General features: G+C 55.5%; 1 protein-coding gene across 1 annotated transcript in view; it reads left to right on the top strand.

Moving 5' to 3' along the window:
• SLCO2A1 (solute carrier organic anion transporter family member 2A1) overlaps positions 1-20226 on the top strand; it is a 76858-nt gene extending 56632 nt beyond the window's left edge. Inside the window, exons 4-14 of the mRNA XM_057740241.1 lie at positions 831-1058; positions 1824-1922; positions 3255-3391; positions 5205-5283; positions 5793-5957; positions 6986-7175; positions 8774-8939; positions 11297-11460; positions 14746-14810; positions 17281-17404; positions 18242-20226. Coding sequence (XP_057596224.1) covers positions 831-1058; positions 1824-1922; positions 3255-3391; positions 5205-5283; positions 5793-5957; positions 6986-7175; positions 8774-8939; positions 11297-11460; positions 14746-14810; positions 17281-17404; positions 18242-18362 — 1538 coding nt within the window. The 3' untranslated portion in view covers positions 18363-20226. The remainder of the gene's footprint in view (positions 1-830; positions 1059-1823; positions 1923-3254; positions 3392-5204; positions 5284-5792; positions 5958-6985; positions 7176-8773; positions 8940-11296; positions 11461-14745; positions 14811-17280; positions 17405-18241) is intronic.
• The last annotated feature ends 814 nt before the right edge of the window (positions 20227-21040 follow it).

The following is a 21040-nucleotide window of genomic DNA, read 5'->3' as shown; positions in this document are numbered from 1 at the left end:
TCAGGGCCTTGGAGAGCTGACAGTGCTCATTGTTGCGTGTGGGCCAAATTGGAAAGAGAGGTGTAGGAGCTGCAGTCCAGCCTGGCCAGGTCCCCAAAGCCACAGGCACCGGCGCCTACAGGCCACACTGGGTCCTCTGGGGCCCTCACAGAAGGTGCAGCCTGGCTCCTTTGGGTGCAGCCTCACCCCCCCCACCCCACCCCACCCCCATCTGTAACAGGAGGGTTTGAACCAGCGTGTCTCAAGGTCCCTTCAGCTTCCCAGGTTCTTGATCCTTGGGAGCTGGCAGGTTGGGCAAGTACATTCAACGCCTTTGGCGGCAGGGCTCTCTAACGTGACCCAGTGCCAGGCTCGTCCAGGAATGAGGGTTCTGGGAGCCGTGACCCTAGGGAGCATTCCGGGCCAGGGGGGACACTGTCTTCCGTGGCACAGAATGACCTCTGTCCTGCTGAAGAGAACCACGCCTTGGGGGCCCTGGCCTGAGGCTGCGCACAGGGGCGCGGAAGGCCGACAAGCCTGGGCGTTGATCTTGGCCCCCCCTTTCCCAGCTGGCAGGCTTGCCTCCAGGGAGGAAGCTACTGATCTCTCCACGTCCAGCCCCCCGCCTGTACCCAGAGAGGAGAAGGAATGGATCCCCGGGAGGGGAGGATGTCTCTCCCGCCCGACAGGGGCTGCGCCCGCTGAGAGCAGGGATCTCACCCTCTCCCCACCTCTCACCTTTTTTCTAGAGCCGCTCCCAGAAGCCCTGGGAGAGAGGCCGGGTCTGGAGGCCAGCTGCTGCGGCCAGGACACTGGCGTGGGGGTGACCGGCACGCACTGTCTCATTGCAGGGAACGGCAGCCACCTCCAGACCGAGCTCTGTCAGAAACACGGGCAGGGCCTGCGCCCCAGCAAGTGCCACAGCAGCCCCCAGGACGCCCGCAAGGAGACCAGCAGCATGTGGGGTCTGATGGTGGTGGCCCAGCTGCTGGCGGGCATCGGCACGGTGCCCATCCAGCCGTTCGGGATCTCCTACGTGGACGACTTCTCGGAGCCCAACAACTCGCCCCTGTACATCTGTGAGTCGGCCTTGAAGGCCGCAGGGCGGGGGTGGGTGGGGACGTGCAGAGGTCTGGGGATCTGACACCCCTGGTCTGAGTGCCCGCGCTGGGGCCCACCCGCTGTGTGACCCTGGGCGCACAGCTGAGCCCAGGCCCTGCTCCTCACCAGCAGCACGGGGCCCACCGTCTCTGTGCACTGGGGGCGTGGGAGTACCTGAGGTGATCTACATGACCCCTCCGTCACGGGCAGGGAACAGGGCAGCTTCTCCACCAGGGCTGTCTCCTGCTGCTCTCCAGTCCGGGCACAGGCCAGGCTCACATATCTCCTGAGCCATCCACTTAGGACAAGTCGGCCTCGAAGAAGCACACGGAAAGCAGGTAGCAGATGACCAAGTCCTTCCCTTAGAACAGGCCACCCTGAGCCTCCGCAGGGCCCATGGCCGAGACCACGTCCACAGGCGCTGTGGCCCACAAGCTCCCCCGGGGCTGCCACATCATGCCTGCAAGCAGCTTTGCCCACCAGCAGCGGGGCCGACATTTGTAAATGCCAAGGCGTCTGCTTCTCTCCTGGCAAGCGGCTCTCTCTGGCATTTGGCTAGAAGAGAAACAGCTTTGGTTCTGCATATCTCAGCATCTTGAGTGGCTCCGGCCTTGTCTGTGGGAAATGCCACAGGTGTGGACTTGTCAGGGCCAGGGGACAGATGGGGTGCCGTCTCAGGAAAGAGCCCGGGGCTGCCACCCGCTTAATCCCCCTCAGCCTCCTTTCCCCTCTCCCCTTTCCAGCCATCTTATTTGCCATCGCTGTATTTGGACCGGCTTTTGGGTACCTGCTGGGCTCGGTCATGCTGCAGATCTTTGTGGACTACGGCAGGGTGGATACAGGTGAGTATGTGCCAGGACCACAACCCCCAGCCAATCAGGGCAGAGGATGAAGCTTGGACTTTAGTTGCTCAAGATCCCCTCACCACCCACTCCCTCCCTCCCAACTGCAGTCGTCAGCCTCAGACAAGCCAGGAGCAGAGAGTGTGTGCTGGGGGTGGGGGGGGGGGGGGAGGTGGGTGAGGTGGGCGGTGGGTGCACTGCTGAAGAAAACACACTTTCTGCAGCAGGAAACCTTGAGACCTAGGGCAGGGCCTCCGGTATTGCCACCACAGCTGCCTGTCTTGGTGGTGATATTAAAAATAGCTCTATGATTCTTTGATTTGAAGATGGTTTTGACTGTTTAAAAAATACTGATAAAAGCTTTCTTGGGGAAAAGAAGAAACACTACATAAAACACACACATGGATTATGACTCCCATCCAGAAGGGTGTAACATCGTGTTTAACCAAGTGGGCACAGGTAGTAGAGAACCTGTGTCTAATCCTGGTTCCACCTCTACTAGCCGAGTGATCTTGGGCAAGTATCTTCATCTTTCTGCTCCTCAGCTTCCTCATCTGTAAAAAGGGGCTAAGGATGGTGAAATAGAGATGTTGCAATGTTTAGAACATGCCTGATGTATATTGTCAGCCACCTGTACTTCAAATGAAAGGGCAAAACGACGGGAACTGTCTGCTGAAGGTCAAACCATCTTTGCCCTTCGCTGGCACTTCCTGAGTTGGGTCCTGGCTCTTCATTGCCCAAAGAGACTAGCAACTGAGCTCCCAGTCCACCAGGGACAGTTCCTAGGACAGTGCTGGGCTGAGGGCTCTTCTGCTACCTTCTCCCTGCTTCCATGCCCATGTCATTTGTTTACAAAGAGAAACACAATGGCAGACCCTTAGACGTGGATAGGAGACTGCAAGGGAGAAAGCATGTCCTTCTGAGGCCCAGTAGCATGCTCTGTTGGTGGTTGTTTTTTGTTTGTTCGTTTTGTTTTCTTTTTTTTTTTTTTTAAGCTCGTAAAGATTATGAGGCCTCCTTTCTTAGGGATCAATAAAATTCAATGGCAGTAGCATTCAGTGATTAAGAGTGCAGGTTTGGAAACCACAAATACATGGGTTTGAAATTGACCAATGAAATGGCACTTGCAGACCAAGGTTAACCTCACTGATCCTCGCAGTGGCCTCTGTTCTCTGGGAAGACCAGAATGGCCTGGAGAGAGAATGTTGTGTTGACCAAAATGCTAGCTCACAGCTTACCTCTTCTCCATCATGGGAAGAAAGGTCCCCCGATCAGTAAGGTGAGATCATGCGTTCATTCAACAAACACTTATGTCCTTTGTTTTCTCTTCAGCTACAGTTAACTTGAGCCCCAGAGACCCCCGATGGATAGGAGCCTGGTGGCTGGGCCTGCTCATTTCCTCAGCCTGCCTGGTTGTCACCTCTTTCCCCTTTTTTTTCTTTCCTCGAGCAATGCCCAGAGGAATGGAGGTAAGCTTCTGAGAACCCACAATTCTACCTATTATAAGAGTTTAATAAAGGGAGGTAGGGGTAGCAAGTAAACAGAGCTGAGAGGTTGCAGCAAGTTAAGTAAATTCTGGGTGAAATCTAAACAAGTTTCATGATGCAGGACTTCTCAGCGGCTTTGAGAGGTGAGAGTGCTTGTAAATCTCCAAAAGATGGTATCTCATCAGTGTTCCCTTACCATGTTAGCATCTCAGGGATTCAGAGGGCTCCAAGAAATGTAGTTTGGGGAAACACTGAGTTCATCTAAAGTGGGATAAAGAATTAAGAGCCAGTAAAAGCTGAATATACAACCTGGAGCAGTTGACTTTTGCATGTAATAGGACCAGTCGTGTCTAACCCTAAAGGACTGAGTAAGAAGGGGATTCCTAGTGCTGAAAAGTGTGAGGGTGGGCTGTGAATGGAACATACTTTGAGCAGACTCATCTGCCCTGCATCTCCCAGTCATACCTGTTGGCGAGAAAAATCAAGGAAAGACGAGAATGGAAAACAGCAGGGAGAAGTCTGGGTATGGGCCTTGACATTAGGCTGAAGGGTCTAAAACTTGTTCTGATCCCATGAAGTTCTGAGTGACAGGTTTCCGCTGGGTCGAGGTCGAGGCTGGGGAGTTGGGAAGGAATGAAGGCTGGAGATCGGATGAGGCCAGCGTAGAGAAGGGGGTTGTAGCTGAGGGCCAGGGCCATGGCTGCTGGACAGCTGAGGCAAGGGCAGGGGTAGATGTCCTCGGAGGAAGTGCCGAGAGGGACTCCGCAGTGAGCTGAGAGGGGCTAAAGTTTGTGCCAAGGTTCAGAGCCGGAGGCAGAGCTGGCCGTCGGCAGTGTGGTGTGTGAGGTCTAGGCCCAGCCGGGAGAGGGGCGAGGGTAGAGGCGCCGCGGCTTGTCTCTTGTCTCGGGGAGGAATTTCAAAGGTTGGTAGCACAGTGGGGGTGGGGGGGGGGGTGAGGCACACCTGAGTCTGAGCCCAGCTCTGCCACTTGCTGAGGGCTCCTGGCCAGTTTCCTTGCTCCTAAGTTTCCTCCACTTTAAAATACTGGAAATAGAGCAGTTACCTTGGGAGGAGGTTGTGAGGAATGGGACGCTGTGTGCAGAGCCCTGAGCACGGTGCCCACCGTGGAGAAAGCGCTAAACGAATGGGAGCTCCTAGGCCTGGTGATGAGTCCTCTGGGGGATCCTAACGGTGTCAGAGCTCAGGGGCCTTGCGTTCATGTGGTGGTGCAGAGCTGGGGGCCTTCAGGCTGCAACAGACAAGTTTGGAAGCAGAAGGCAAGCTCACTGAGGAGGTTTGCACAGAAAGTGTAGGCTAAGAGCCAGGTCAGAGCCTTGAACAGGACCCATCTTCGGGCCCAGAAGAAAGAAGGGACTCCGTAGAGGAGATTGAAAGAGACAGTTGGAAACAGAGGTCATCCTAGACCAGAGTGTCCCAGAAACCTTCAGCCCCTGGAATCTGAGGACAGGGAAGAAGTGTAGCCATGGCAGACAGACAAGGGGTGAGATCCCCTCAGATGCCTCTTGGCATCAGCCAACAGTTAGATATGAAATAACATGCCCAGATACGAAATAATATCTTGGGAGGCCCTGACGTGGATGCGTCGTGGTCAGCGGCCAAAGCACCGGGCTCACTGACACGCAGGCGCTAATAGCTCTGGACGCCCTCCCACACACACCCGGGGTGGCTGACCACGGCCCAACCCTGAGCCACTAAGCCTAGAAGGATCGAGGGCCCCGGGAAGATGGCTGCAGGGAACCTGGCCATTAATACTCACCCACTTTGCTGCCTTCAGAGGACTCCTGCCATAGCGGACGAGGCAAGGAAGGTGGAAGAGGCCAAGTCAAGAGGCTCCCTGGTGGATTTCATTAAACGTAACTGAGTGGCCCAGCGGCTCTGGGTGGGCCGGCTTGGGGTGGGGGCGGTCCGGGGCAGCCCAGCCCGTGTGGTATTGGGTGTGGTGAGAGGCCGCTGGAGCAGGTGGTCTGCAACTGGCCCGCCCTCACGAGGGGTTCTGCCAGGGGCCCTGGTGACTGCTGCTTTGCAGAGAGCAGGAGACCCAAATTCAGGCAGAGGCAGCCCCACCCCCACGGTCTGGCCCACGTCCTCCTCTCGCCTCCCTCCACACGGACGTGGCCGTCATGTGTGATTACCCTCCGCCTGATTTCTTCCAGGCCTGCCCTCATTGTATTCAGCCCCTGGGCATGTTGAGTGGCGTCTGAGTGGCCGTGTGCCCCTGACTGGCCACTGAACAGCTCGGGGCCTGGATTCTGCCCTGAGGAAGCAAGAGGAGCTGTCTGGTGGGAAGGAAGGGCAGCGGCCAGTGGCGCAGACCTTGTGACCACTGCCCGGAGGCCCGGCCTTGACGGCAGTCTGTTGGCAGGCTTCCCCCGCATCTTCCTGAGGCTCCTGATAAACCCGCTCTTCATGCTGGTGGTCCTGGCCCAGTGCACCTTCTCCTCCGTCATTGCCGGCCTCTCCACCTTCCTCAACAAGTTCCTGGAGAAGCAGTATGGCGCCTCCGCAGCCTATGCCAACTTCCTCATCGGTGAGTCCCCAGGGCACTGCAGCGGCTGGGCCTTCCTGCCGCCCATCCAGGGCCGGGCGCCGCCAGACCCGGCACAGGCAGGGGCCAGAGGAGTCTTGCCCGACAGAAAGAATTTTAAGAACATTTTTCCTGGTTGGCAATCTAGAATGTTCTTGGCAGAATTCTTAGGCCCCTATCATTCCGGGCAGGAGTGGGCGGAGGCTGGGGGATGCCTTCCTCCCCGTCAAGCCTGATCGCCTCCCGAAGGCCCTGACAGCACCAGGCGCCACAGAGGAAAGAGAGAGGATTGAACTGGGGGCTGGGCAAGATGCCTCTGGGTTTTTTCCTTCCTTGCCAAGGACTTGAAGACATTCACCTGGGTAAGGAGCATGGGGCCCAGTGATTCTCAACCCCGCTGCACTTTAGGCTCCCCTGGAGAGCTTTAAGAAATACAGATGCCCAGGCCCACCCTCAGTCAATGAAAGCAGAACCTCTGGGTGGTGCCCAGTGTCCAGCATTGGTGTTTTTTGCAGCTGAGGTTGAGAAGCATTGATGTGGTCCCACCAAGCACCCAAGGGAATTATGGGGCCCAACTCACAGGTGAGCTTAACCACGTGGATGTGGCAGGGTGGTGAGGGCATGACCCCTGACCTTCCGTGTGGCTCTTGGCTGAAACTTCACCCCCCTTGCCTTTGGCCTCTGACTAGTACATCAGGCAGGGGGCACCACCAGTGCCTTGCTAACCTCGGGTGGTCCCAGTGCAATGAGGGGCCAGGTAATGCAAGGTGCTTAGTAAGTGCACCTTCAACCCACGTGCCTCTGGCTACAAAGGCCCCACTTCTTTCTTTATTCTTTGCACGGGCAGGACAATCCACCATGGCAAGATACCTGCAATAAATGCTCAATTAATGCCGTCTATTACTATTGCACTTAAACATATCGAATGTCCCTTCAGGAAGCCATGCCACCTTCTCTGTGGTCCAGCTTGGTGTGTAGCCCACGCACACCCTGAAGCCTGTGCACCCACACCATCTTCTCTCTGTCTGTAGGTGCGGTGAACCTCCCCGCTGCTGCCTTGGGGATGCTGTTTGGAGGAATCCTCATGAAGCGTTTTGTTTTCTCTCTGCAAACCATTCCCCGCGTGGCCGCCACCATCATCACCATCTCCATGGTCCTCTGTGCTCCTCTCTTCTTCATGGGCTGCTCTACCCCGGCCGTGGCGGAGGTCTACCCCCCCAGGTAATGGGAAAGAGGAGGGGGCCAGAGCCTGGAGGTGGCTGCCACACGTCTTCCTTTCTGCTTCTTCAACTGTCCTCCCTCCTTTTCCCTTGTTAATCTAATCTCTTATGTCGCAACTGAGAAAATCAGATCTTGAATAGTGTGCTCAATTATGAGAAGTCAGAAGGTCCTAGTGCGCCACCAGCAATCAGCGTTAGGGTTCTGTTTGTTAAGAAGCGCCAAAAGCTAATTAGTTTTGTTTCAGGATGAATCTGTAGTGCTGTGAGCCTCAGGAACCAGGAAATAGCTATGTTGAGCATCTACTCTGCACTGGCTAAAATTACAGAGTCTTATTGAGCTGCTGAAGAAAGATGAGAGATGGAGATTTGAAAAGATCTGGAAAAGAATAATGAAAGTGATGGCAGACTTGAAAAATTAGGGCAGGTGAGGAAGAGGGCAGGTAAAGTATACCTGTCAGTTTGCATAAAGCAACATGGTTTTAAGTTCTAAGTCTGGCTTCATGTTCAGGAAGGGCTTTGAGGCCCTTGAGGGGTGTGCCAAGCAGGGAGCACTTACTTTTTTCCTGGGAGCCACCTTTCAATACCTCTTCTTTTACATTGTGCCCAGTGAGGCTGCAATGCTTGGAGATGCCATACTTTGCAGCCTTGGTGTTTTCTCTGTCCTTCCCTTTGAAAGAACCTCTCCTGTCTCCGGTGGGTATGAGGGGAGGGTCACTGAGGACGGAACCACTTGGTCTGTAATGGTCTTCTGGCTGTGGATTGAGAGAGGCTGAGGAGGCTTTCACTGGAAGTTTAGCACAGGGCTTTGTCATCAGACCGGGTCCTAGTTCCGGCACTGCTCTTTGCTAGTTGGGGAAAGTTACTTAACTTATCTAATCTTCAGGTTTCTCATCCACAAAAGGAGCATCATTAATTGCAGACTTGCTCTGATGACAGTGCATGAAAAGCCCTCAGGCACAGTGCCTGGAGCGAGAGATGCCCGTTATCATTAAATAGCAGTAGTATAATTATTTTAGCAAAGCTCTGAACTGTGGTTTATCAGCCCTGATCCCAGCCCTCCCCAAAGATCTCGAATATCAGATATGGAGGACAGCGAGACTGGTGAGATCAGCCAGCAAAATCCCTTGGTTTGAAGCTCAGGGGGGTGGAGTGACCTGGGTGATGTCTACACAGACCCAGAGACAGGAGCTATCTAGAGCCTGGATTGCCTCGAGGGGCCTCAGCCCGAGCCCAGATGAAAGAGAAGGGGAGGGAAATATTGCCTGTGACTTTCCCAAAGCACCTGCCATCTCTCTCATCAGTACCCTGACCGGTTGGTTGTCTCCACCCCTTCTGCATTGGGGGCTTTGCCCACCAAGCATTTCTAATGACTAGTAGGTTTCGGCTCCTACTGGCAGAAGAAGCAGAGGTGCCAGGAGCACCGGCCACGTTCACCGTTGGCTCCAATAGACATAATTCAGATCCCTGCATGGCCCTGGCCCAAGATAAACAGAGACGCACAGGCACAGCAGCCAGGCGGGGAGCTCACCCTGAGCTGGAGCGCAGAGGTTTTCCTTTGGTCTTGCTTTGTTTGATTCCCGTTTCCTGTTTTGCTGGCAGCACATCCAGTTCTATACATCCACAGCCTCCAGCCTGCCGCAAGCACTGCTCGTGCCCAGACTCCGTCTTCCACCCGGTCTGTGGAGACGACGGCGTGGAGTACCTGTCCCCTTGCCATGCCGGCTGCAGTGAAATCAATGTCAGCTCTATAGCCTCCAAGCAACCGGTGAGGGCCGGGGAGCGGGGTGGGGGGTGGGGGATGGGGGGGGTGGGTCTCTGCCACGTGTGTGCCCCCCGCAGCCTGCTCCTCCACGTGGGGTGGGCAGGGCTCCACCTCACTCATTCCCAGCATCCTGGCCCCTGGGCCACACCCACCCTCTCCCACCTCCCCTTCCCTAAGGTCATGGGCAGATGCCTACAGCCTAAAGTCCATTAAAGATTGACCGATATCCAAGAAATTCACATTCCTGAGGCCTAACACTGCTGAGCAGAAGCAAGCCAAAGCACTCCTTCCGCTGAGGCCTGCCAGTCTCACCCTGACAGATCCTTAACGGGCGTGTCTGCATCCCGGCCGTGTGGCAAAGACACATGGACCGGCCCAGATAAATCAAGCTCAGAGGGCCTCTGTAATGTGGACCTGGAAGGTTAGAGCCAGAAGCGGTGATGGAGGGCATTTGGTTCAGTCCTTCTCGACACTCTCAGCTATGGCCACACAACTGGCTTGAAGTCTGCAGCTATTTAGGGGCAGACCTGCGACTAGAACCCAGCAGGCTGCCTAGCCTGGGGCACGTCTGTGCGAGGCCAGATATCTCCCGGCCACAGCCTCCCACTCAGGCAGCCCACACTCATCACGCTCACCTGGCAAGGTCCTGGCTGGCCTTCAGAGCACTACGGCTCCCAGCCTTCCAGGATCACACAGCAGCAAACCAACTCCAGTCAATTTTGCGGTTGTTCAACAAATACTTAGAGAACACCAGACATAGCCACGGATGCTGAGGATTCAGCAGGGAGCCCATCAGCCCAGGTCCCTGCCCTCCTGAGTCTGTATTCTACCAAATAAATGCACAAGGGAGTTTTAGAAAGTAACCCATGCCACGAAGAGACTTAATGGGACAGAGAATGCCTGGGGGCCTCCCTGAGGAGGTGACATGAGAACTGGACCACCAGAAGAAGAAAACGCTATGAAGACCTGGGAGTGAAGCAGATGCAAGTGCAAGGCCCCAGGGCGTGAATAAGCTGGTACAGGAGGAAAGAGAGGAGGCCAGGGCTGGAGTGAGGAGGTGCAGAGGGAGGGGCCGTGTCACACCGGCCTCGTCAGGGAGCAGGCAGGGGTCAGGTTAGGATTTGAATGTTCTTTTTCCTAAGAGCACTGGGATGTCTATGCAGTTCCCCTGAGGATGCCCTAAGGAGAGGTTGCAGCTTATTCCTTTAAACCCGTGTGGAGGGCACGGGCAAGGCTAGCCCACATTTACCATCGTTCCCTAAGAGGACAGGGCAAGGCTCCTCCCACAGCCACCTCTGCGGGCCCAGGAGCGTGGTTCTCAGGCAGCGGGAGGACAAAGAACTTGGACAAGATGCTCTCTCAGCTGCCTTCTAATCGGAGGAGTCTGTGGTGGCTTCTGTGGTTTTCTTATCTTTATTTGCTTACCTCTGACTCATCTACTTCCAGAAATAATCTTGACAAGTTTCCAATAACAGCACAAGCACACCAAGACCCAACTCCATCAGCATAATAGCAAGAAAAAATAGCAAATTATAAGGAAAAATATCTATGTTAAAAAAAAATCCAGACTGAGGGAGGTAACAGCAACATTATATATAACTTAATTATGAGCTTCCTAGCACCCAAAGTAAAGAGTGTATGTAGTTCCAGTGCCTGGTAGAAGGAAACATACCAGCTCATTAGTTCCAATGTTGGCCCTATAGCTGCTTTCACTTAGAGCAATTGGACCATAGGCTTGTCCATCAGACAATGTGAGAGAAAAGGTAAAGGCCACCTGACACAGGCAGTGGCCACCAAGGAGACTTGTACAACAGTGCTGAGCTGTGTAGATTCACAGACTTGAGACAGAGACCTTTACAGACAGGAGGAATTCCTCTCAAGCAGAAAGTTCAGTAGATTCCACTGTGCTCCCACTGCCATCTCCTGCTATTTTTATCTTCCTTTAGCATCCCTGCAATAAACACACAAGCAGCAAAAACAACAACCCACAAAACCACTGTTGCTGGGCACAGGGTGGCCTGGTCCCAAGGAGGGCCTTCCCAGCCCCCGGTCCCCATTGTGTGGGCCATGCCTGGCAGTGGAATCCTGCACATCTGCACGCGGGTGTGACTGCGGGAAGACCCCAGCCCACGCTGGACGACTGGTTTTGGTGAAGATGGGTTCTGTGGCCCAAACAGTGGTCAGAGGTGGGATCCTTGGGGCACCTGAAACCCCCAGCTGGTCTCCTCTCCAGCCTCCACATCCAGCGTCACAGCTCCCCAGGGAGGGCAGAGGAGCAAGAGCTGGAGCAAGTGTTTAAAGTGTGCGGAGCCGAAATAATAACAGCAGGTTTCCCCTATTCCTCTACCTCTCCTTCCAAGACCTACTTGAACTGCAGCTGCGTGAAAGGTGGATCTGCTTCGGCAAAGACGGGCCCGTGCCCCATCCCCTGCGCCCACTTCCTGCTCCCGACCACCTTCCTCATCTCCTTCGTGGCGCTCATCGCCTGCACCTCCCACAACCCCCTCTACATGATGGTCCTGCGGTGAGTGCGCCTCTCCTTCCCCACGCTTCCCTCGCTTCGCGCCCAGCTGCCCCCTTCTCAGCTCTCCTGCCTTTTCTGGCCCTCAGAGTCCTTGGACATGAACATGCAATGTTGCTGGGGTGATACAGGGAGATGATGCTGGTGCACCAGTGCCGGGGCTGCCCATGCAGAGTCCTTCGCTGCAGCCTCACTCCGTGTCTCACGGGGTCCCCGTGCCTCCATCCTGCACGAGGAGGGCAGAGCCTGACGGCTGAGTCACGTGGCCAAGCCAGGCTGCCTGACTCCACGCTGACTCCATGCCTGTAGATTCACTTATCTTTAAGTCCTAAAAGAACTGAGGAGGGAGGAGAAATCAGTTGGTTGCATAAAATTGGGGAAGGAAAATGAGGAAAGTTCCAGAGACAGAATGAGGGCTATGGAAAGGATGAAAATGAGAAAAGCCCAGCATGCTAGGAGCCAGGTCAGAAGGGGGGGGGCCGGCCAGGCAGGAAGGGAGGGCAGAGATGTCCCATTACAATTGGTACTGAGGTGCCCCTGATGTGTTGATGGGGAATGACCCTCCCTTCACCCCTCCCTCTGCGAAGGAGAATATAAGATTTCAACCACTTTGGCATAACTTACCCTCTGCCTGCCTCCCTCCATCTGGGAAGCAGAGAGAGAAAAACATAGGATTTGGAAGCCCGGGGCCAGGGTCAAAGGCCCAGCTCTGCCATATACTGGCTGAACGTCCTTGGATGTTGCCAACCTCAGCAAGTCTCAATTTCCTCAAGTATGAAAGGGGGCTAATGATACTGCCCTCGAAGTATTGGTGTCAGGGATATATGGTACATTGCTTTGTAAATACAAGGTGCTCTGCATATTGGTTAATTATCACTATTAGCCAAATTTATTATTATTATTATTATTAATTATTATCAGCTAGATAGATGTCAATGACCTAGTTTCTCCAGGAGACTAGGGGATGAGAAAGGGTCTGGGATTTTACCCTGTTTATAAATTACCTTGCAAACTACCAAACTCTTGTTTTTGTTACTGTTTCAAAAGGATGCTGGCAGAAGCCAGGAGATTCTTGGGTCAAAGGCAAAGGATGTTGTTGCTCACAGGGCAGCAAACAGTGAGAACCTCATGTTGCAACATTTATCCATGCCCCTCCAAGTCCTCCTGGGTGATGTGGAGGGGCTGGGGTGTATGTTTCACCTGCAGTGGGTGTAGGTTACAGCTGAGGAACACTGAGCTTAGAAGAGCCACTGCTCATATAGACCAAGCCTGCTGCTGGTCTAGAAGATTTTACCTCATGCCTCAAGGTTGCTTGCTGCAGCCACAACCCTGGGAAATGGCCTAGGAAGCGAGCAGTCAGGACCTTACATTCTTAGCATACTCCACGAGAGCGTGCATGGATGCTCAGAGCATGTTGCCCCTTGCAACCCCAGCGTCACCCTCTCCTCCACCGCTCCCCACCCGTGCATTCCAAGTACCCGTGCTTTCATCCAAGGCCCCCGAGTGGGGCTCCATTCTTGCACCCCAGGTCAGGTGGACCATGGTGGACTCCGTAATCCTGAGAAAGGTGTGTGGGAAGGCATCTCTGTTAGATCACCTCTCAGCGGACTGTTAAACCCCAGGGATGGGGCAGTAGAGGAGGGAAAGCACCATTTCAACCACAGGGTGGTCTTTTCTAGAAGATCTCTCCCTTCCAAGTCTGGTCAGGGCCTGGAGTGAAATTGAAGAAGAGGCCCCAGTATCCCAAAATGATTTTAAGATAAATCCCACTGGGAAAGATGAAAGAATGGATGCTGTGTAGTGTGGCGAAGGTAAGGCTTAAAGATGTTGTTTTAGGTGGCCCAAAGCTTATTTACAAATCAGTCATGGCCCCCAACCAGGAAATATATGGAAATGTAGGCTGGGAGTGAAGGTTTGCCAAAAATGTATCAAGAGAGAGAGGTCAGAGAGCCAGTGTTAATTCGGGGCTGAAGGGGCAGAGATCACAAGGGACTCAAAATCTCTTTCAGAAGCCAAAGTGGGGTTCCCCGAGTCCCATTTAGTTGAGATACAGGGGAGTCCACCCAGGAATAAGGACTGAGAGACGGAAGCATCTGTTATGGACTGGACCATTGAAGGGATCTATGGGCAATAAAGGGAGTGTCCAGTAGATTGAGATTTGCGGCACTTCCCATCGGGATCCCAGTGGGTGCCACTCCCCTGCTACACCCCAGTGGGTGTCCTGAGAGGCTGAAAGAAGGTCCCTTTCCCGTTTGCTAGCAGAGCTGTGGAAGTAGAATAAAACGTGTGCAGAGATCTGGGGATGACTCCTGAGTTCCCTTCCTTGCTGGCCCCTCAGCCCCGAATGTTTTCCCCGACTAGCTCCCTCTCAGGAGTGCGTGTGCTCAGAGCACAGGGAAGCCTGGTGCCCCAGCTGGCCCACCCCTGGCTCCCCACCTCATGGATGGAGATATCCTCCCTCTCTGCTCCAGGCCCAGCCGGGATGGCAGGGCCTGGCCATACGTCCTCCAGACAGCTTCCCTCCTCCCTCTCTGAACCTCCATCCTCAGCCAATCACTTTTCTCCTCTTGAGGGAAGAAGGGAGGGGGCAGGCCTGGCTGCGTAATTTGCAGGACCCACTGCAAAATGGAAATGCAAGGCTCCTGGTTCCAAAATTATGAAGAATTTCAAGCCAGCTACAGCAGAGCACGAAAGCAAGCACGGGCCCTTTCTGAGTTCACATGCCCAAGAAGCCGGCCCAAAGCAGAGGATCCTTTTAGTCGCGCACAGGAGCCGACAGCCCAGGAGCCCTAATATTACACTTTGCATCAAGGGTGTCTTCTGTTGCTGTAAGTACCGCAGGAGCTGTTCAGACCTGCTGCCAGAAACACAGCCTTCAGTGCCCTCTCCGCTCCCAGACGCTCTGCACTCTGCCTCTTGAAGGCGGCTCCGGGCAGCCCTGAAGATCGCAGAGACCAGCGCCTCTCAAACCTGAGTGTGCACGGAATCTCCTGGAGGGCTCCTTACAACACAGATCACTGGGCCCCGCCCCTAGAGTGCTGATGCCTTTTCTGAGGCGAGGCCTGAGAATCTGCATGTCTAATGAGTTCCCAGGGGATGGTGAGCTGCTGGTTCCGCGATGGTGCTTTGAGACCCACAGACAGGAACAACAGGAGCAGGGAGCACAGGGCCCAGGTGGGCCCAGTCAGGCCACACCGGGACAGGTCCTGCCGCCCCCTGAGGCTGGCTGCCCTGACGGAGGGAAGGCACGGAGTCCTCCCGCTCCTGACTTCCTGTTTGCCTTTTCAGTGTGGTGAACCAGGAGGAAAAGTCATTTGCCATCGGAGTACAGTTCTTGCTGATGCGTCTGCTGGGTAAGTGTCAGAGACGCCCCATTCCTGGTAGCCCCAGATAAAGGGGAATCAGAGGGCTGTGGGGCGCAGGACGGGGATGGGGAAGGCCCATCTCATCCCTGTCGTAAAGAGAAGCTGTACATAATCAACACAAGGGCAAATGCCAAATCCCATATGGGTGGTTTCCCCGTTGCTTGAAGTTAGGAAAGATTCCATCGACTCTTTGACATTAATTCCAAAGGAAATTATATCAGAAAAAGGAAAAGTGGACACAGCTGAGAATGCCTAATAGAACATTGAATGCAGGTATTTTTTCATCTCTCTCCAAGAATTCGCTGTAGGAACAAAACCTCGCATTGCTGTCCCAGCCAGAACAGCAGCAGAGCCCAGCCCTGGCTTCCTTTCCATTTTACAAAATCCACTCCTCCTACCTCTATTCAGCAAAGTGGGGCCCTCTGCCGGCAGACCCTGCCTACTCTCAAGCCGCCCAGAGCCCAGGAGGCAGGGAGCTGTGCGCAGCGATCAGGACTGGCTACCGGAGGACGAGCTGCCTGCAGGCATCAGGGAACACCCAGCTCGCCCAGGGCGTGAGGGCACTGCAGGTCCTTCCCCAGACTGCTCACGCTGGACTGTCCCTTCTGGACATGTCCAGCCACTAGATAAACACAGGGCACTAATACGGAGACCCTTGCAGTGACAGGTACATGAAGTCAAGGGGCCGATTCCAAATGAGGACGGATTGATGAAGGGCCCAGGGGCACGCACTGCAGCGGGGAATATGGTGACTGCAGTGGAAGGACTTCAGTTGTGATCAAAGTGCACTTTTTGACCTTAAACGCTGAAATCCCTGCAGAGCCCACAGTGCGTTATCATCCGGGAGTCTGATCTGCCCTGCATTCCTCAGTGGCTTCCTCGATCACCCCAGGGTGTGTGGGCGATGTCTCTCCTGGGCCTGCTGAGCAGGAGGCCCTCTCCGACCAAAGCTGGGTGAGGTGTGGGATGATGAGGAGGGATCCAGCTGTTTCAGTGGGATTTCTTGGTCTCTGGCCACTTGCTCCTCTCGCCCCAGAAGCCACCCTTCAGACCCTGCTCCTCTGGCCTATGTTATAAGCACAGAGGACACAGGGCCCCAGGATCTACCCTGTCCTGGTGGCAGAGGCATGGTCATTACCACGGTGCCTTTCCGTTTATAACTCGTTCTGAAACCTCCACTGGGAAGGAAACCTTACATTCCACCCAGCCCAACAGCAGCCAAGGTGGGCTCTGGAGCGCCCTGCCCTGCTTCTTCCAGCCACCGTGAAAACAGCCCCTCTCCCCAGGCTCAAAGCTGCTGCCTTTGTTTCTTCATCTGAGCTCAGATAACTCAATGTGGGACCACAGGTACAAAACCCAGGCTGGAGGAATCCAGTCATCCCCTGAGAAGGCAATTTCACCGTGGGTAGAAAAAAGGCCTTGGCAAGTTTCAAATTACCCAGTGGGACTTGGTTGAAAATTTTTCTGGACTTTATTTCTATTCAGGGAACATCATTCAGGAAGGTCAGTCCTTGTGGCCAGTTTCCATCCCCTGCTCACTTGGAGATTTGGGAGCGAGCAGGTCTTGAAGGGTCCCACTTCTGGGCAGAGCCACAAACAGAAGATTACTTTTTCTTTTCCTCCAGAAGCAGCACCTCACAGGGCCCTAAACAGAGTCGGGGAGGCTGTTCTGAGTGGTTCTGAGAATGGGGTGGCCTGGCCCAAGTGTGGATCTGGCCAAGCCCCTCCCCAGTCCAGTGACTGCCTAGAACTGTAGCTAAGGATGTGGGGCTCGTCTGAATATTCGGCAGCCATAGGGCATGGCCCCCGCTGGACCAGTTCTCACCACTCAGCTGCGGGAAAGTTCAGGGGGCCTGGGGCAAAGGGCCTAAGCAGTCAGGGTGTTGGAGGCCTGCTGGGGGTGTTGTCTAAGCCCAGCAGGGCAGCTTGGTGTCATGGAAGAACGTGGGATTTGAACCTCTGAAAACTAGAGTTCAGAGTCCAGCCCTGACCCCAGTTGCCTATGCAAAGGTGAGCCAGCCAAGCCCACCTTCCTCCCCATTAAAAGGAAGAGCCACCTCCGTCCAGACTCTGTGAGGGCCCGAGGAGTCGGTGTCCTCAATAGCCTCCTGCCACCCAGTGGAGCCCTGCAATCCCAAGTGTGGGAACTATGGTATCCATCTGAGCTGGCAGGGTGACCTCTGTGACTCACTCTGCCCTGGAAGGATGGCTTAAGTCCCTTTTCTCTTCTAAGCCTCTAGCGAAAGAGTAAGTCAGCTTTCACGGAAAGCTATTCTGCTTTCACGGAAAGCTATTCTGCTTTCCAAAGTCACTGTGGTTCCCAGGGTGAGGCAGAGCCCTTCTCATGCCTGGGAGCCGTGCAGGGGTGCTGGGGGGCTCGCTCCCCACCCTGCCGGGCGCCTCTGCCGGCAGCTCCACGTGACCTGAGCTTTCTGAACTCTCTTCCCGCCGATGCCAGCCTGGCTGCCGTCCCCAGCCCTCTATGGCCTCACCATCGACTACTCCTGCATCCGGTGGGGCGCGCAGTGCTCAGGGAGGCGAGGGGCCTGCGCCTACTACGACAACGATGCTCTCCGAGACAGGTGAGGACCCGCACGACGTGCCAGGCCCCAGGCCCACGCACAGGGCAGTCATCTGCTCCGGTGGCAATTGTGCGGCTCGCAGGGCTCCGAGGGAGAGGGCAGGAGGGGAGCGGCTATGGGCAGAGAGCAGGGGTCACCGGTGACCTGCATTTCAGGGCTCACAGAGAGCCATCCAGGTAACAAGACCCGAGGGCTGCTCCGACTCAGCCCCCCATCTGCAGTCCCCACTGGCCCTCGGGAGGGACAGCAGCAGAAAGAGGTCTGTCAACGAGAGAGGCTGTGGCTGTGGAACGAGGATGCCAGGCCAGCCTCCCGCTGCCGAGAAAGAGGTGGCCCATCAAGGCTCCCGGCCAAGGCCAAGGGCGGGCGAGTCCGAGCCCAGCTGCAGTGCCACTGAGTTCTGTACCCTTTCCAGCTACCCCACCTGCTGCCTCATCACACAGACAGAAACATCCGGGAGAGTGGGCTTGAGGGGGCTGGACGGGGGCTGGAGACGGTGTGGGAGTGGCATAGAGGCCAGGAGAGGGGCGGGCCGAGAGGGCAGCGAGAAGGTGCCCCCTCCTGGCTGCAGGCACAGAGGACCGTCCAAGCAGCTGGCGCTGCGGTGTTTCTCTGGCCTTCTGGGGGGTGCCAGGGCAGGGATGAGGAGCCCTGGACCTGGAGTCCCACGTCTACTCCCCGCCTACTCCCTGGGAGGCTTGTAGTCTCGTGGATAAAAGGAATGAGGAAAGGGGCCCCCACCCGGGTGACACTTGCCTGAGTGGTGACAGCACCTTGCCCGGGCCGCCGGCCACAGAGCCTCCGCACCCCTCATGCCTCCCGTCTCCCGGCGCACAGGTACCTGGGCCTGCAGGTGGGCTACAAGGCTCTGGGCGCCGTGCTGCTCACCTTCATCAGCTGGCGGGTGAAGAAGAACAAGGAGTACAACGTGCAGGAGAAGGCCGCCGGCCTCATCTGACCCGCGGCTCGGCGGCCACGCGGCTCCGGAGCGCAGACCCTGCCCCCGCACCTGCCCATGTTTACTAATGTTAACACAGCACCTCCTTTTGTTTCTTAAATAAGAAAGAAAACCCATCACCATTTGCCTTCCCTGTCCCCTCCTGCCAGAGCCCCCCGGAGTCCCGTGGGGCCACCGTGCCCGTGGGCCAGGTGGGCAGAGAGCTGGAGGGCTGGGTCTTCCCTGGCCCCTCAGGAGGGGCCCCCACAGGCCCAGGCTCATCCTGTGCGATAGGGATGCTTCCTTGAGGCAGCCCTTGCCCCCCGCCAGCCCTGCGGTGAGTGGTTTCCTAGGTAGGGAGACCCCTGGGTATCTGCCCAGAGGAAGAAGGGAGAGGGCTGGGTTATTACGTGCCAGAACCAAGCTAGGGGAGTGGGAGGCTGGCTGCAGCCCCCTTGGTGTCTTGGTTCAGCAGCAGCACAGAACCCAGAAGGGGCCAGCTCCCTTCCCCTGATCCTTGCTTCCTGCCCTGAGGGGTCACTTTGGAAGCTGCCACGTTGGGAAGTACAGCCAGCTGCTGCCCTCTCGGCGACCCACGCTCAGGCCCCAGAGCTGGGACGGACACCCCGAGCCATCCAGACGCTGTTCACGTTAACTCTAGGCCCTTCCCTACGTGGGTCTGCGAATGTTTATCTGTGTCTTTCCGGGGGTACATCTCGAACTAAGAAAGCCACACTGTGGTGAAGGCCGGCCAGCTTGGATGGCCATGAAGCCCAGTCCCCACCCCACAGTGTGAGGATAGGACTCCACATCTCAGGGTGATGGGAAGAGCCACCCCCAGGCCTCCTCAGACGCAGGTGAGGTGGCTTCACACAGGCTTCCCCGTCTGGACGTCAGCCTGTGTGTCACGGAGTAAAGAGAGGCTCTCGGGGATGTCAGCAAAACAGGTGACGAAGCCCAGGGAATGTCAAAAGCCACCAAGCTGCATGGCCACCTGTGGCCCACAAAGCAGAGGCCCGAGAGGTTGACTTTCCTGGTCTTGAGCGAGCCCATCAACATCTTCTCAGCCTCTTCTCACTGCCTCCAGAGAGGTGGGTGCCTTCCCCGGGCTTGGGCTGAGAGGTGCTGCGGCTGGGGGTGCAGGTTCAGAGTCAGAAGGCAACAAAAGAGGCCTTTCATCCGCAAGTATTTTATTTATTGGAGACTGACTTTGTGCAAGGCAGCGCTGGGGCATGGTTCTCCCCGGAGCTTCCCCGCCCTCCGTCTACACTAATGCCTCCTCCCAGAGTGGGCTCGCTGGGCAGGGCCAGGGACGCACAGCAAGAACCTGGAGATTGTCGATAAGACCTTGACCTTCCATGCCCCACGGGACTGAGCCACTCCTGGCCTTCACCAGACGGGGAGCTGACTAGCCGCGTCGTCTGGAGCAGCTGGCCATTGGTGATGCAGATCTCTTGCATCTCTTGCATGCAGACCCCTTGAGTGCCACTGCTCTTGGAAGACCCTTCCAGAAGCCACCTCCAGAAAGGCCTCATGTGGTGGAATGTCAATGGCCACACGGCTATGGGACCGAGGTCTTTGTGAAAGCCACTATCACAGCCTGATTCCAAAGCCACCAGCTCTGTCTCCACAGATCTCACTCAGGAAGGGAGGCTCCGTGCAACCTCAGGGGCGAGTTTCAGCCTTTAAATGATCCTGCTTGGAAAATGATTCCCTGCAACTAACCCTGGTCCTTCTCGCTGCAATGTAACCTAATTCTGAAGGCATTACCTTCAGCTGAGCTCGTGAACAATGAATGCCAACCTTCAGATTCTGGAAGATGGTTGCCCTCCCAAGCCGTTATTCTATTATGATATTGCTATTAATATATTATAGTTTTGCTATTGATGTAGCTTGGTCGTGAATTTGTACTGTCGTGTATATTTGCTAGAGAGCAGACAGAACATGTACTTCCTGGCCAGAGGAGTTGCCCCTGCCCCAACCTCTGGGGGCCCAAGGCCTTGGATGGGAGGTAATGCTACTGTCACCCCATCATCCTGATACAGAGCAGTAGCAGGTGCCTCTTGTCCCTTCGGTGAAGCTCTGCAGGTGACTGTCAAGAGCCCACAGTGCTGGGCTCTCAGGAGCCCTGATCCCTGCCCTTGAGTTTACATGCAGAAGTGGGGTTGGACACGGACAGCTAAGTCCATGATACAAAAGGGAACTGATATCATAATCCTCACCGATCACTTGGTGACAGCCAGTACGACTGCCCCACAGCAAATGTGCCAGTGGGGACTATAGTGGTGTCACCTTCATTTCCCATCTGGTGCAAAGCTTAACAAGCTTCCTTGAGTGTTGGACTCTCATAGAGGGTGTTGTTAAAATGCAGAGTCCCAACCCTCTCCACCCAGGCCCAGAGGCTATTCATATGGGGCTAAGGGGGGCCCAGGAGTGGCATTTTTAACTGGCCCCTCGTGTGAGGCTGATGTGGGTGGTCGTCAGACCCTGTGGGGTGGGTCGTCAGGGCCTCAGGGATGCCCACTGATGCTTAGACCACTGCGAAACTGGTCGTAGGCCTAAGGTCAGCTCAAATGTGAGTGGAGGAGGACAAGGTGAATCCGATTTCCTGGGTGGCTCCAATCAGGGGCTCGTGGACATGGAAGACAATGCAAGAGCCCATTTATGTGAGGTTCTACCAGTCCTGAGAGTGGAATTCT

Source organism: Hippopotamus amphibius, chromosome 6 (genome assembly GCF_030028045.1).
Source record: "Hippopotamus amphibius kiboko isolate mHipAmp2 chromosome 6, mHipAmp2.hap2, whole genome shotgun sequence".
NCBI classification, from domain to species: Eukaryota; Metazoa; Chordata; class Mammalia; order Artiodactyla; family Hippopotamidae; genus Hippopotamus; species Hippopotamus amphibius.
Note: the sequence above shows the minus strand (reverse complement) of the source record. Positions and strands in the feature narration are given on the sequence as shown.